At 39.8% G+C, this 12,323-nt stretch overlaps 1 protein-coding gene across 1 annotated transcript in view; it reads right to left on the bottom strand.

Annotated features, from left to right (window-relative positions):
* Positions 1-12,323, bottom strand: part of GYS2 (glycogen synthase 2 (liver)) — a 71,790-nt gene that overhangs the window by 49,129 nt on the left and 10,338 nt on the right. The window contains exons 2-4 of the mRNA XM_006903352.1: positions 7,467-7,648; positions 4,733-4,924; positions 3,711-3,893 (exon numbers count right to left, since the gene is read on the bottom strand). Coding sequence (XP_006903414.1) covers positions 3,711-3,893; positions 4,733-4,924; positions 7,467-7,648 — 557 coding nt within the window. The remainder of the gene's footprint in view (positions 1-3,710; positions 3,894-4,732; positions 4,925-7,466; positions 7,649-12,323) is intronic.

Raw genomic sequence — 12,323 nt, 5'->3', positions numbered from 1 at the left:
CCACGACGGTTCGCCCCGAGCCGGGGGCCAAGCGCAGCCCGCCCCAGGCAGAAGGCCATGACGGCTTGCCCCGGGCAGAGGGCCGAGGGCAGCCCACCCCAGGCAGAGGGCCGCGATGGCTCACCCTAGGCAGAAGGCCGAGGGTAGCTCGCCCCGAGCTGGGGGCCGAGAGTATCTAACCTTTTAATATAATAAAACTTTTCCATTTACTTTTTTTAAACTTAACTTCATGGGTCAAAAAGATTTACATTTTAACAAATCTCATTTTAATTTTGAGATATTAAAAATATTTTTAATTAAGGCATACCTATTAAAAATCAAGAGGTTTCCCCCTTTTTGAGAGAAAAAGGAGAAATGGGATTTGGCCAAGAAAATAATTTTTGCTATTTGAACTTATTATCAGCCACCAGCACAATAATCAACACAGCCCATTTTAACTATGAGTCCTTTTAAAAATGGTTAAACCTTGAAACTAGTAAAATTTCAAGAAAAATTAATTTATAAACAGCCATAGTATAAATCAAAAGTTTTTGTAACTATAAAATTGTGCCATTATTGACTTAGGAGCAAAATATGAATTGACTTATGAGTGAAAAGGTCTATAAGTTCAATATTTCAGCATCATTCCACTCACATAAATTGTATTTTGGAAAACATTGTTTTCAAGCTAGATTTATAGGATAACAAAGATATATCCTTCTGTTGTTGTTGTTGTTAGGTGCTGTTGAGTCACAGACGATTCATAACGACCCTGTGAACGAAAGGCCTGAGCACTGTTCATAGAGTTTTGGGAGCCAAGCCATTTTGGAAGTGGATGCCACTCCTGCTTCCAGGCTTGTTTTAATCGGGAAGCTCCAGCAAATACTGTCCACCATGGGTAGTCATTATCACATTTGGCCCATCAGTGTCACGGTGTTCAGCATCACAGCAACCACAAGTTACCTCTGTAGAGCAATGCACAGACAAGTGCTATACCACCTAGACAGAAAAACAATCCTTGTGTCCTTGTGTCGGAAAATGGAAAAGTCTGCTTTTTGGAAGATTCTATTCTTGAAAACAATGTGTCCGAATTTTGTAAACAAACTAGCATTAAAAAAAAGTCTGCTTCTTTTAGATAGAAATGGAAGGATTGTGAGTGCAATGTGTCTCTTTTTATTTCAGAATGGGTATAATTGTGGCATTCTTCCTCAGAAAACACGAGGGAGAAACTATGCTCTGTATTTTTTTTTAACCAGACATGAGAATATTTCCCCCCCCCCTTTCACCACTTATAAAATCAGGGCAAAACTCACTTAAGATGTATTTCATTCTTTCAACAAATAGGATACATGAATGAATGCTTCTCTGAGTGGAGTACTTTCATGCTGCTTTTCATGGAATTAGTTCTGGAATGGTAACATTTTCACACCTACAAATATATTTCTACCTTAGTCACTTTATCAGAATGATTCTCTTTTTTTTTTTTAATTTCCATTCATGCATTGTTGCACTTTTCTCCCCTCCCAACCCTCCCCCCTAGTACACTACCCTCTTGGAAAAGTAAAAGAAAAATTCTTTCATTGTTTTACAATCCCTCCCCCAAGGCCCACTTCACCATGTAGCCTTCGCTCTAGACACCTGTCATGACAAAAATACCTAAGCACATATCCCTTTTAAAAAGTTTTCTCCCTCATCTCTTTCAATGCAGTATATATTATTGAACCTATCTTTCTCCGTCTCCCCCCAACCCTGATGTCAGTCTTGTTTTACAACAGTGGCACCATGCAGTATTTGTCCTTTTGTGACTGAGATACTTCACTCAGCATAATGTCCTCTAGGGTCACCCATTTTGAATAATATTGAATGAGTTCCTTGTTTTTCAATGCAGCATAGTATTCCACTGTGTGAATATACCACAGCTTCTCTATCCATTCATTTGTTGATGGACACTTAGGTTGTTTTCAACTCCTTGCTATTGTGAAAAAAGCCACAATAAACATGGGTGTGCATTATGTTCTATATTCTTAAAGACTTTTAAAAGGAAGCAATTACTGAGAGAGGAGTGTTAATGACACAGTTACTGAGTTACCAATAGCAAAACCTCAAACTCACTGCCTTTAATTCCAGCTAATGTGGAACATCAACAGAGAACTGCCAGAAGTGAAAGCTGGTCTTAAAAGGGGTCACAATAATAGAGATTTTGTAGTAATGTGAGAGGAGTACCAGAGGAACGTCTATCTGTATTTCATTGATTATGCAAAGGCATTTGACTGTGTAGATCACAACAAATTTTAGCTGACTCTGAGAAGAATGTGAATCCCAGAACACTTGATCATGCTAATGCAAAACCTATACTTGGACCAGGAGGCAGTCATCAGAACAGAGAAAGGAAATATTTCATGGTTCAAAATTGGAAAGGGTGTACATCAGGGATATGTCCTATCTCCATAACTTTTCAACCTATATGCAGAACAGGTTATTTGAGAGGCTGGGCTGTATGAGAAGTGTGGCATCAGGATTGAAGGAAGATTCATCAACAATCTGTGTTATAGAGATGACACAACTCTGCTTCCTGAAACTGAGGAGGACCTAAAGTGCTTGCTGCAGAAGGTTATGGACTGTAGCTTTCAATATGCATTGAGGCTTAATATCAAGAAAACAAAGATTCTCACCACTGGGCCAATTGGCAGCATCAGGATGGATGGTGAAGAGATTGAAATTGTTCACAGCTTTAGTTTGCTTGACTCCATAGTCAACACTCTTGGCACCAGCAGCCAGGAAATTAAAAGATGTATTGCGATGGGAAAGTCTGCTGTTACGGACCTCTCTAAAGTACTGAAAAGCAATGGTGCCACTCTGTAGAGTAAGGTGTGCCTGATACAGGTCATGGTCTTTGCAATCACTTGATTTGTTATGTGTCAGAAAGCTGGATAATGACTATGGAGGATAGAAGGAGAATGGATGTCTTTGAGCTGTGGTGTTGGAGAAAAGTATTGAATATATCATGGATTGCTAAGAAAACAAACAGGTTCAACCTAGAGAGGGTTAAACCAGGCCTCTTTTTTGGAGGCAAGGATTCTGAAGGTTTGTCCGACATACTTTGGACATGTTGCAAGGAGGAACCAGTCCTTGGAGAAGGAAGTCATTCTTGGGAGGGTGGAGGGACCGCGCAGAAGGGGAAGACCCTCTATGAGGTGGATTGATTCAGTGAGGAGGGTAATGGAGGTATGTGTGTCTGAGATAGTGATATTGGCACAGGATAGAGGAGGGTTTAGCTCTGTTGGGCATAGGGTTTCTATGAGTCGAATAACACTAACAACACATAACAGCACATAACAATAACAACAATGACCTTGACACCAGACCCTATAGGGCAGTTCTGTTTTTTGTTTGTTTTTTTTTTTTTTTGTATAAATTTATCTTGCTTCAATGGAAAAAAATGATTGATTGCTCCAAAGAAGGTCAGAAATTATGTTTCTCAGCTCCAAAGAAGGTCAGAAATTATGTTTCTCAGCTCTATAAAGTCTAATTTACTATACTCTCAACAAAATTAAACTATATGAGCTATTTGTCACCCCCGGGGAAGCTTAGTCATGAATATTGATTTAATGAAAAGGGCATTTCTGTCACTTGGTTGACAGATGAAAGATAAAGATCAATACATCTCATCTTTCAGCTTCAAGCATCAGAAAGCAAGCTTGAGTATGTGGGAGGGAGGAGGGACTATTTACCTTATCGAGGTGATTGTAGAAGTCAATGTTTGCTGCACATAGGTACCTCCCCAGCAGGGTGGCGTGGGTGGTAAATACTGTGGCTATAGGAAGTTTCCGGGCTCTGGACAGGATCAGGCCAGTTCCGGCCTGCCATTCATGAAATTGAGCAATGACGTGTTTGCCGTCTGCATGATCTGTCACCTGAATCAAGGAAAAAAAATTTTATTTTAAGACAAGTTGTTGTTAGCGTTTCTTTTTTATCATGCCTCATAGCATTAGAAAAGTTACCATACTTATACAGTTTATTACAATTTAAAGAAATCTAAATAGAAAACAAGGATCTCTGGTGACATACTGCACATATTGGACTGCTAAACTATTGACAGTTCAAATCCACTAATTATGTTGTAATAAAAAGATAGGTTATTATCCCCTTCAGGAAAGATTTACAGCCCTGGGGACTATGAAGGGTCACTTTGAGTCAGATTTGACTCAATGGCAGTGGGAAATAGAAAGCAGGCAGATTTAGCAAGTGGAAAGGATGTTTTTCGTTTAATGACATGCTCATACAGCCCAGATCTTTTGCATTCCTTTTTCTAGTGAAGAATCAGGTTTGTTTCTATATACATTGGGGGGTGTTCGAGTAAGATCTCCTGGGCACTTTATAAATATTTGTTGAATGAGTAATGAATTGTCAATGATAATGCACTGGAAGAGATCACAGTACAATAAATTGACTGTTAATTGTAAGGTTAGTGGTCCAAACCCTCCAACAGCCCTTAGGAGAAAGGTCGGCAGTCTCACTGTATAACGATTTTACAGCCTTAAAAACCTGATAAAGGATTGCTGAGTTGCAACCAATTCAAAGGCAATGGGTTTGGTTTTCAAATGCTACACTTAAAATTTTCAGGTTACTTTAAAATGCTTTAAGGACAATCAACAACATCTTCACCTCAAAATTTAATCAGAAAATTATGGGGTGATTGCTGCTCACTGAATGAAATTATGCTACTTTTATGCTTCTAAAAAATAAACTCTACCTCTTTCAAGAACCAGGCAGTTAAAGATCCAAATATCAGCATGTCATTAGCTTCTCGGTCATGATAAGGGATGCCGACGCTGCAAGCTTCCCAGAGGTCACCTTTCCACCTGTCCAGGTTCCAGGCTGAATGGCCGATGTCAAACAGCACCACGTAAGGACTTCCTTCTATCAGCCATCTTCCAAAATGTACCTGGCGTGAAAAGAATACAGAGCCATATTGTGCAGTATCAAATCTTAATGATAGAGTACATATGTTGTTTGAGAGTAATGGTAGAATAGGGTTGCATCTATTTATCTAAATTCACCAAATCCTTGCCCTTCATTAAAAGGGTTGTGGGCTTATTGTTCAAAGTGGTTTTCCTAGACCATTACTTGTTTTTACTTTCGCCACATGGATAAGAGGCACAAAGCAGACAGGGTATGCAAATGCTAAATGAGGGAATTGGCCAGTATTGCAATCTATCAAGTTTAAATCAAGAAAACTTAGAGACAGAAGAGGGAGATTTTTTCTACCACCAAGAAAGGGAGAATGCTGAGAATGGCCCTCAAGGTCAGAGATTCTTGAGTGAGATGTAGACAGAACAAGATTGAGACATGGCAATAGCAGTGGAGAACCAGAGGTCTATGTGACATAGAGCTACTCTGGAAATTGCTACCCTGTGGAACTGTGGTATTGCCAAGGTATGTTTTAAAAACGCAGTGCGTTGCTGATGAGTCAGAATCAATTTACAGCTTATCCCTCCATAGGGTTTTGGGAGGCTGTAAGTAAATGCCAGCGGAGAAGACTGCCCACCTTTCTCCTTCAGAGCCACTGGTGGGTTCAAACAGAAGAAGCAGCACCACTTTTAGGTTAGCAGTGAAACTTCCCATCGACTGTGTCACTAGAGCTCTCTCTGTCCCCTTTTAAAGGCATTTGCATTTTCTTAAATGTCATCTATTATTTTTAAAAATGCCAGTTTTCAAAACTGTATGATTACAACCTTCACAGAAAAATTCAAGAACCAACTTCTGTATCTTCTTTTCATCTCTCACTTATTTATCAACCCAGTGCAGTGCAATTTAACCTTCTCTTCAGGAAAACAAAGTGGGGATGGGGAGAAGTTGACACAGTGGTTAAAGGGCCCACCTGCTAACAAAAAAGACTGGCAGTTCAAGTGTCATTAGTCCTTTTGTGAGACAGATGGCTTCCATAAAAATTTACAGCTTGGAAAACCCTCTCGGACAATTCTATTCCATCCTTTGGGATCGTCATGAATCAGAATTGACTTAGTGGCAATGGGTTAGGTTTTGGGTTTTTTTGTTGAAATTGTATTTACTGAAGTCACAGATGGCCTGACTATTGCTAAATCCACTCAAGCTTAGTTCAATCTTCTGTTGACTTAACTACTTCTCAACTCAACCTATTGCAATAGGGTCAGAACAAATTCATAACTGAGTCTCCACTAGATTTCTGAGGCTGTAAATCTCACAGGAGATTGACTACCATTTTTTTTATTCAAACAGTTAGAAATATTCATTCTTTAGGTTTAGCAGAGCAACTCTCTATGGACTGCATACTTGAAAGTCTCTTCTTCCATGATCCAACATCATTAATCTTCTTGAAGGAGCCCTATTGGCATAGCGTGTAACATTCAATTGCTAACTGCAATGTTGGCGGTCTCAAGTCACAGAAGATGAGTGGTCTCTTCCAATAGGGATTTAAAGCCTCTGAAGCCTGATGGAGGGTCACAATAAGACAGAGCTGACTCCATGCCAATGTGTTTGGTTTTGCTCGTTCCCCTTGTGGCTATAATAAATCACCATGTACTTTGGGGAGTTCCAGTGGTGTAGTCCTCAGGGAACTTTGCTAATAACTCAAAGGTGACACCTCTCTGGTGGTTCGAATCCATCAACTCCCCAGAAGAAAAGAAGCACTCTCCTTCTGTGCTATTTATGGCCCCAGAAAACTCAGCTATAAGTCAGTTCCAACTCGATAACAAATGAGTGAGGGTTTGTGCCTAACATAATACAAGTATCATGGACTTAAAGATCAGAAGTCTGAAATAGGTTTTATCAAGGTATTAAAAGAGCTGGTCTCCTTTTGCATTCTCTACAGAAGAACTTTTTCCAGCTTCCAGAGGTAGCTTGTAATCTTTGCCTTATCACCCCTTCTCCCTTTTCATAGTACATTGCTCCAACACCTTCTTCCATTTTTTTAATTCTCTGACGTTCTCTTCTATCTCCTCATTGGGCCCTCCAGATTAATGTCACGAGGGCATGAACTATATCTACCAAGTCCATTTTGCCAAATAAAGCAACATATTTAGTTTGCAGAGATGAGAAGGTGAAGATCTTTAGTTCTATATCACTGCCTTTATGCCTACACTTGTTGTCTTAAGTTTCTTTTAGTGCAGGTACGCTAACATGTTGGCATTCTCCAGTGTTGGTCCCAAATTTCTGCTCTTCAGTTTTTCACTGAGTAATGTTTCTGACATCCTTGTCTGCAGCTACTACTTAAATCTCTATAACTTACCCAAACACATCTCTACCTTGTATCTTCAAGCTGATTATTTTACTAGTCGTCCGTTTGAGTCCTACAAGTTACCTCAGATTCTATCTATTTAGAACAAGATTCATCATCTTTCTTATAAGCCTGCTTTGCTCCTGTTGTCAGTTGATGTAAATGGCAGTCAGTTTTTCCTGTAGAAGTTTAATAGAAGTGTCCCAGAGAGGTGAGGGTGGACAGCCTTTACCTGGCAGCCATGCTGATTCATTGTGTCCACTGCTTTCCTAACAGCCTCGTTTACTGGCTCACACTGCTCCACTTGAGTCTTCATATTTTGCTCAAAGTAGGGACCAATCAGGAAATAATTGTCTCCCCATTCGTCTGCTGTTGTTCTGGCCTTTGTCTGGATCACAGTGTAGATGCCACCAACTGTTTAAAAAAAAAAAAAGAAAATATCCCATTAACATTCATGCTAATAGCAATATATTTGTTTAAAGTGATGAAGAAATATAGAATGTTAACATTTACGCTCTAGCTGGAGTTGTGTTACAAACCCAAAGCTTAACATTTAGACTCTAGCTAGAGTTGTGTCATAATCCCAAAGCTTGTTCAATCCAAAGGTGAGGTGCCATTGAATTGACTATGACTCAGAGCAACTCTATGGACAACAGACCTGAACTCTGTCCTATCTTGTGCCATCCTAACCATCCCTACTGTACTTGGGCCCATTGTTCTAGCCACTGGGTCAATATATCTCATTGAGAATCTTCCTCTCTTTCACTTATTCTACACTTTTCTAAGCATGCTATCCTCCTCCAGGGACTGGTCTCTCCTAGCAACATACCCAAAATATAGAAAATGGCATTTCACCATCCTTCCCTCTAAGGAGGACCCTGGCAAGACCTTCTCCAAAATATATTTATTCTTTTGGTAGCCCATGTACGGATATTCAGAACACTTTTCTAAAACACTGTAACTCACAGATATCAATTCTTCTACTGTCATCCTTAGTCAATGTCCAGCTTTCAGATGCACATGAAGCATCTTCACACTAACAACACTGCTCTTCAACACCCTGGAGAGGTCCCTGACGACAGACTTCCCCAAGATGGTGTTTTTTGTGTTCTATCTTTTTTTTTAAATATACTGACTGCTATTGTCAAGGGATTGGTTGTGTGATTAGATAAAACCCTTAACCTCATCAATCTTCTTTCTATCATATTGCCTATTAGTTAGGTCATAAGGATTTTTGTTCTCTTAATATTAAGATGTAATCCATATTGAAGGCTGTAATCTTTTACTTTCTTCAATAATACCTCAGATCCTCCTTGATTTTGGCAAGCAAAGTTGTGTTATAGGTTTACCTTAAACAATTGATGAGGGGTTTTTTGCACCGCATTCCAATTCTGATGTCATATTTTTCCTGATAGATTCCAGCTTTTCAAATCATTTGCTCTGTATACACATTAAAGGGCAGCTCTGATGACCTAGTGGTAAGAAGTTGCACTGCAATCCCAAATACACGTAGCTTGAATTCACCAGTTGCTCTGTGGGAGAAAGATGGGCAATCTCCTCCCATTTGATTAACTGCCTCTGAAAACACACTGGAGAGTCAGCTACGGGTCTGTTGTGGCTCAGGAGGACTCACTGTCAACATACACACTGAATAAGTATGGAGAGAGGCTACAGCCCTGATATACATCTTTATTTTTTTATTTTTTAACAAAATATAAGTTTTATTGGCATCTAAAATGAAAACTCACCCAACAAGGAAAGGTATTTTAATATTTGTTGCAATTTTCTTTGTTCTTTTTCACTCAATGTAGTATGAGGAACAAAACACAGACACTTTGGAGAAACAGAGACCACAGTGTAGATTTTACAAAACCACTTTTTTCAATCTCTGTATCGTGCTCCTTAAAGTATCTAGAGCCAGTCTTTGCATAAATTATCACAATTTTGTCTGTATACCACCACTTGCTATTTTGAAATATATCTATTACCATACCCAACCTAGCAGTAGTATCTAAAAACCACTTTCTTCCATAGAAGTCTCTGACAAGCTGTTATTAATTTCCTTGAGGTTAAAACAATCTGGGGCAATATTTATATTTAAAATAAAAAATAAGGCCCCAGGAATAGATGGTATATCAATTGACATATTTAAGCTAACAGGTGCTGCCCTGGATGTGCTCACCAAGTTATGTCAAGAAATCTGGAGAACAATCACTTGGTCAACTGACTGGAAGAGATCTATATTTGTTCCCATTCCAAAGAAGGGTGACCCAATAGAGTGTGGAAACTACAGAACACTATCATTGATTTCACATGCAAGCAAGATTCTACGAAGATTGTCTGAACACGACTGGAACAGCACATGAGCAGAGAACTGCCAGAGTCCAGGTTGGGTTTAGAAGGGGTCGTGGTACTAGGGATATTGTAGCTAATGTTAGATGGATCTGAGCTGAAAGCAGGGAATACCAGAGGAATGTCTATATGTGTTTCATTGACTATGCAAAAGCATTTGACCATGTGGATCATAACAAACTGTGGCTGACTCTGAGAAGAATGGTAATCCCAGAACACTTGATCGTGCTAATGCGAAACCTATACTTGGGCCAAGAGGCAGTCATCAGAACAGAGCAAGGAAATACTGCATGGTTCAAAATTGGCAAGGGAGTGCACAAGGAATGTGTCCTATCTCTATACCTTTTCAATCTGTATGCAGAACAGATTATCCAGGAGGCTGGGCTCTATAAGGAGAAATATGGGGTCAGGATTGGTGGAAGATCTATCAACAATCGGTGTTATGCAGATGACACAACCCTGATTGTTGAAACTGAGGAGGACTTAAAGTGCTTGCTGCAGAGGGTCAAAGACTGCAGCCTTCAATATGGATTGAGGCTCAATGTTAAGAAGACAAAGATTCTCACCACTGGACCAATTGGGAGCATCAGGATGGATGGTGAAGAGATTGAGATTGTTCATAGCTTTAGTTTGTTTGGCTCCACAGTCAACACTCTTGGCAACAGCAGCAGCCAGGAAATTAAAAGACATGTTGCAATGGGAAAGTGCTGTTAAGGACCTCTCCAAAGTACTGAAGAGCAATGGTGTCTCTCTGAAGACTAAGGTGTGCCTGATATAGGCCATGGTCTTTGCAATCACTTGTTGTGCATCAGAGTTGAACAATAACTAGGGAGGATAGAAGGAGAATTGATGCCTTTGAGCTGTGGTGCTGGAGAAAAGTATTGAGGGTACCATGGACTGCTAGGAAAACAAACAGATTCATCCTGGTGAGGGTTAAACCGGGTGGCTCCTTGGAGGCAAGGATTCTGAGGCTCCGTCTAACATAATTTGAACGTGTTGTAAGGAGAGACCAGTTCTTGGAGAGGAACATCATGCTTGGTAGGGTGGAGAGACAGCTCAAGAGGGGAAGGCCCTCTGGGAGGTGGATTGATTCAGTGACTGGGGCAATCGGGATCGGTGTATCGGAGACAGTGTGATTCACACAGGCAGAGTTTATGGCTTTGTACATAAGGTCTCTAGGAGTCACAAGCGACTCGATGGCACATAACAACAACAACAATCATGTTTATAGTAAGAACAATGTCTATACAAGTCAGTTGTACAATTATTTTAAGAGAAAGGTGAGCATGAACATCAGATTAACTTAATTCTGGCAGACAAAAGTAAACAGCTATGGTCTAGTCAGCCATTAATCTAAGACAGCGAGATGGCAACTTTACAAAATGTATCTTTTACCTACTGAGTAATGAATACATCCCCTCATTTCTGTGCTTTCTACCACTGGTTCACTTTCTATATCAGCAACTGTGTCACTCTTCTCCGTGTTTATCTCACTTGAGGATGCCAGTTTATCGTAAAGTTCAGGATCATTATATATGGGTAAAGGTGGTGGCTGAGCATATCTCTCTGTATTTTCACTATTAACCTGAAACACATTATTCCCTTTTGGTTGAGAAGTGCCCTCTTCAAAGTAATATGCCCTTTGAGCATGGGGAGGTGCGACCCAAGTCATACACCTTTCTTGATTTGAAACTATGCAGTGTTTCACTGCTCTATTCAGACAATAGGTTCTTAAGTCTAAATATATATATATATATATAATAGGTCTCCCATGAGCACAATTTAAGTGTTCTGAGATTCCCATTCTTTACAATGTCATCCACAATTTATTATGATTGACATACTCAAATGCCTGTATATAGTCAATAAAGCATAAATAGACATCCTTCTGATATTCCCTGCTTTCTGCCAAGATCCTTCTTAAGATCATCAGTGATATCCCTGGTGCCCCAGTCTCTTAGAAATCATGCTTGAAGTTCTCTGTCTAAAGTTGTCTGCACTGTTTTAACTGTTCCTGGTTAATCTCCAGCAATGCTTTGCTTACATGTGATGTTAGTAATATCGTGTGATAATTTCCACATTCAGTTGGATTACCTTTTGGGGGTGTGGGGACAAATATGATTCTTTTCCAGTAGCTGTCCAAATAACTGTCCAAATCCCCAGCTGCTCCATGGGATAAAGATGGGCAAGCTACTCTCATGTGATTTACAACCTCTGAAAATCTGCTGAAAGGTCAGCTATGAGTCAGTTCCAACACACCAACCCCCATTGCCCCAGTTACTGTATCAATCCATCTCATCTGGGGTCTTCCTTTCCTGTGCTGTTCATCCACCCTTCCAACCATGAGGTCCGTCTCCAAGGAATGATCTCTCTTGGCCACATGCCCAAAGTAAGTGAAGTAGAGCTTCAAAATCCTAGCCTCCAAGGAGAGACTTGGTTTCACCCTCTCTAAGACAGACCTATTCGTTTTCTTGGAGGTTCATGGTATTTTCAAGACTCTTCTTCAGCACCACAAATAGTTGACTTAATTATTCAAAAACACCAGTGGTATCTACAATAATGAATGAATGGAAATCCAAAGCCTCTGTAAATTTTCACTGAAATTAATAACAAATTTAAATTAAAAAAAAAAAGAAAAAGAATTAAGTTAGAGTAAGGATGGTAATGGAACCACCTTACCTCTGTAACTTGATTTGTGCCACTATTAGAACCTCTACTCAGAATATTATTGCTTTTC

The sequence above is a fragment of the Elephantulus edwardii genome, unplaced genomic scaffold (genome assembly GCF_000299155.1).
Source record: "Elephantulus edwardii isolate Elephantulus edwardi_28Jun2011 unplaced genomic scaffold, EleEdw1.0 scaffold00579, whole genome shotgun sequence".
Classification (NCBI taxonomy): domain Eukaryota; kingdom Metazoa; phylum Chordata; class Mammalia; order Macroscelidea; family Macroscelididae; genus Elephantulus; species Elephantulus edwardii.
The sequence above is the reverse complement of the archived record's forward strand: the minus strand, read 5'-3'. Positions and strand labels throughout refer to the sequence as shown.